The sequence below is a fragment of the Lagenorhynchus albirostris genome, chromosome 3 (genome assembly GCF_949774975.1).
Source record: "Lagenorhynchus albirostris chromosome 3, mLagAlb1.1, whole genome shotgun sequence".
NCBI lineage: Eukaryota > Metazoa > Chordata > Mammalia > Artiodactyla > Delphinidae > Lagenorhynchus > Lagenorhynchus albirostris.
The window spans coordinates 122,469,907-122,472,114 of NC_083097.1; the positions used below are offsets into that span (position 1 = coordinate 122,469,907).

At 61.9% G+C, this 2,208-nt stretch overlaps 1 protein-coding gene across 1 annotated transcript; it reads left to right on the top strand.

The window, feature by feature from the left end:
* Positions 1-564: 564 nt before the first annotated feature.
* On the top strand, positions 565-1,896 carry POU4F3 (POU class 4 homeobox 3). Its single transcript, XM_060143909.1, has 2 exons — positions 565-684; positions 1,000-1,896. The coding sequence occupies exons 1-2, from the start codon at positions 565-567 to the stop codon at positions 1,894-1,896; spliced, it is 1,017 nt and encodes a 338-aa protein (XP_059999892.1).
* The last annotated feature ends 312 nt before the right edge of the window (positions 1,897-2,208 follow it).

Consider the following 2,208-nt stretch of genomic DNA (forward strand, 5'->3'; position numbering starts at 1 on the left):
GACCAGGAGCGCCCTGGAAATGGGCAGTTTGGCGGCAGCTGGGCAAAGTGTGTGTATGGGCGGGGGGGGGGGGGGGGGGGAGAGGGAGGGTCAGCTTCCCGGGCCACGGCTGCCCTTCTATCTGGGTTATGAGAGTTGGGACAGGATGGAGAGGTTTGGGACTTTGGGGGAAAGAATGTCCGAGAAGAAGAAGAAAGAATCCGGAAGGTCTGCGGGCTGGAGCCGGGCAGGGCGGGGCGGACGGGGAGAGACCCGGCCCGGCCAGGGTATAAATGCTGTGTCTGGGGCGGCGGGGGCCCGCGCGGAGAGCTGCTGCCTGGCCTCGCCTCCCGGGCCGCCCCCGCGAGTCTCGGGCACGTGAGCACGCCTGCGCGCGCGTCCGGGCCCTTCCTGGCAGGCTGCTTGTAAGATGAGTGAAGGAGCAGGTGGGGGAGAGGGGAGGCAGCGAGCGAGAGGGCGAGGGGAGCGCGGGCGCTGAGCGGCGCTCACTTGGAGTGCGGCGAGCGAGAGAGCGAGAAGAGCCTGATCCATGTCCCTCGCTGCCTCCCTGCCCGGCGTGCGAAGATGATGGCCATGAACGCCAAGCAGCCTTTCGGCATGCACCCGGTGCTTCAAGAACCCAAATTCTCCAGCCTCCACTCCGGCTCTGAGGCCATGCGCCGAGTCTGTCTCCCAGCCCCGCAGGTACGTAGTGGAGCATAATTACCGCTCTAAGGCACATTTTTTGACAGGCACTGGGTTCATGTTTTTTTCATGTCGCCCAGAACAATCGCCGCTGTCTGAACCCCTCTCCTTGTCTCCCCCGTGCTCTCTCCCGGCGCGCTCTCTCTCTCATTCATGTCTCTGATCCACACGTCTGTTTCAGCAGAGCCTCTGTCTCCGTATTAATTTTTATGACCTGGGCTTTGAGGAGAGGCATCTCGGTTGCTTGAAAATGTGTTTTAATCCTGAGTTGACAGTATTCCCCACTGACCGTGCTGTGCGCCTTCTCGCTTGCAGCTGCAGGGTAATATATTTGGAAGCTTTGATGAGAGCCTGCTGGCACGCGCCGAAGCTCTGGCGGCGGTGGATATCGTGTCCCATGGCAAGAACCATCCGTTCAAGCCAGACGCCACCTACCATACCATGAGCAGCGTGCCCTGCACGTCCACTTCGTCCACCGTGCCCATCTCCCACCCGGCCACCCTCACCTCGCATCCGCACCACGCAGTGCACCAGGGCCTCGAGGGCGACCTGCTAGAGCACATCTCGCCCACGCTGAGCGTCAGCGGCTTGGGAGCCCCCGAGCACTCGGTGATGCCGGCACAGATCCACCCGCATCACCTGGGTGCCATGGGCCACCTGCATCAGGCCATGGGCATGAGCCACCCACATGCCGTGGCGCCTCATAGCACCATGCCCGCATGCCTCAGCGACGTGGAGTCGGACCCGCGAGAGCTCGAGGCCTTCGCGGAGCGCTTCAAGCAGCGGCGCATCAAGCTGGGGGTGACCCAGGCGGACGTGGGTGCGGCTCTAGCCAACCTCAAGATCCCCGGCGTCGGCTCGCTCAGCCAGAGCACCATCTGCAGGTTTGAGTCTCTCACTCTTTCGCACAACAACATGATCGCCCTCAAGCCGGTGCTCCAGGCCTGGCTGGAGGAAGCCGAGGCCGCCTACCGAGAGAAAAACAGCAAGCCGGAGCTCTTCAACGGCAGTGAGAGGAAGCGCAAACGCACGTCTATCGCGGCACCGGAGAAGCGCTCGCTGGAGGCCTACTTCGCTATCCAGCCGCGGCCCTCATCCGAAAAGATCGCGGCCATCGCCGAGAAACTGGACCTTAAAAAGAACGTGGTGAGGGTCTGGTTCTGTAACCAAAGACAGAAACAGAAACGAATGAAGTACTCGGCTGTCCACTGACTGCTGCGGGGCGGAGCGTCCGGGGCCGGGAGAGCTGAGTGTATGTCCCCCTGGAGTTGGGGGGCACGGTTATGGGGGCTCCGAGACGTTTCCTGGTAGGTCAGGCTCTCTCCCCCGAAGTCACAGACTTTCCCCTTTATCCCACCTCGTTGCCTCCCGGCCTTCTCTTTCCATTCTTTTCTTTCTATTTCCACCAGAAAAGTTTGGGCGCTAAGAAAAAAATTCCTGAAAGGCAGGCCTGGAGGGGCTTGTGCTGTCCGTGGTGCTGAAAATCGCCCTCGCGCACAAGACCGCGCGACCTCACGGCGGGAG

Bases quoted from the DNA above. Each gene is read 5' to 3' on its own strand.
- POU4F3 (XM_060143909.1), top strand. From the start codon at position 565: ATGATGGCCATGAACGCCAAGCAGCCTTTCGGCATGCACCCGGTGCTT. The intron at 685-999 runs GTACGTAGTGGA...TCTCGCTTGCAG, and splicing joins TCTGTCTCCCAGCCCCGCAG to CTGCAGGGTAATATATTTGG.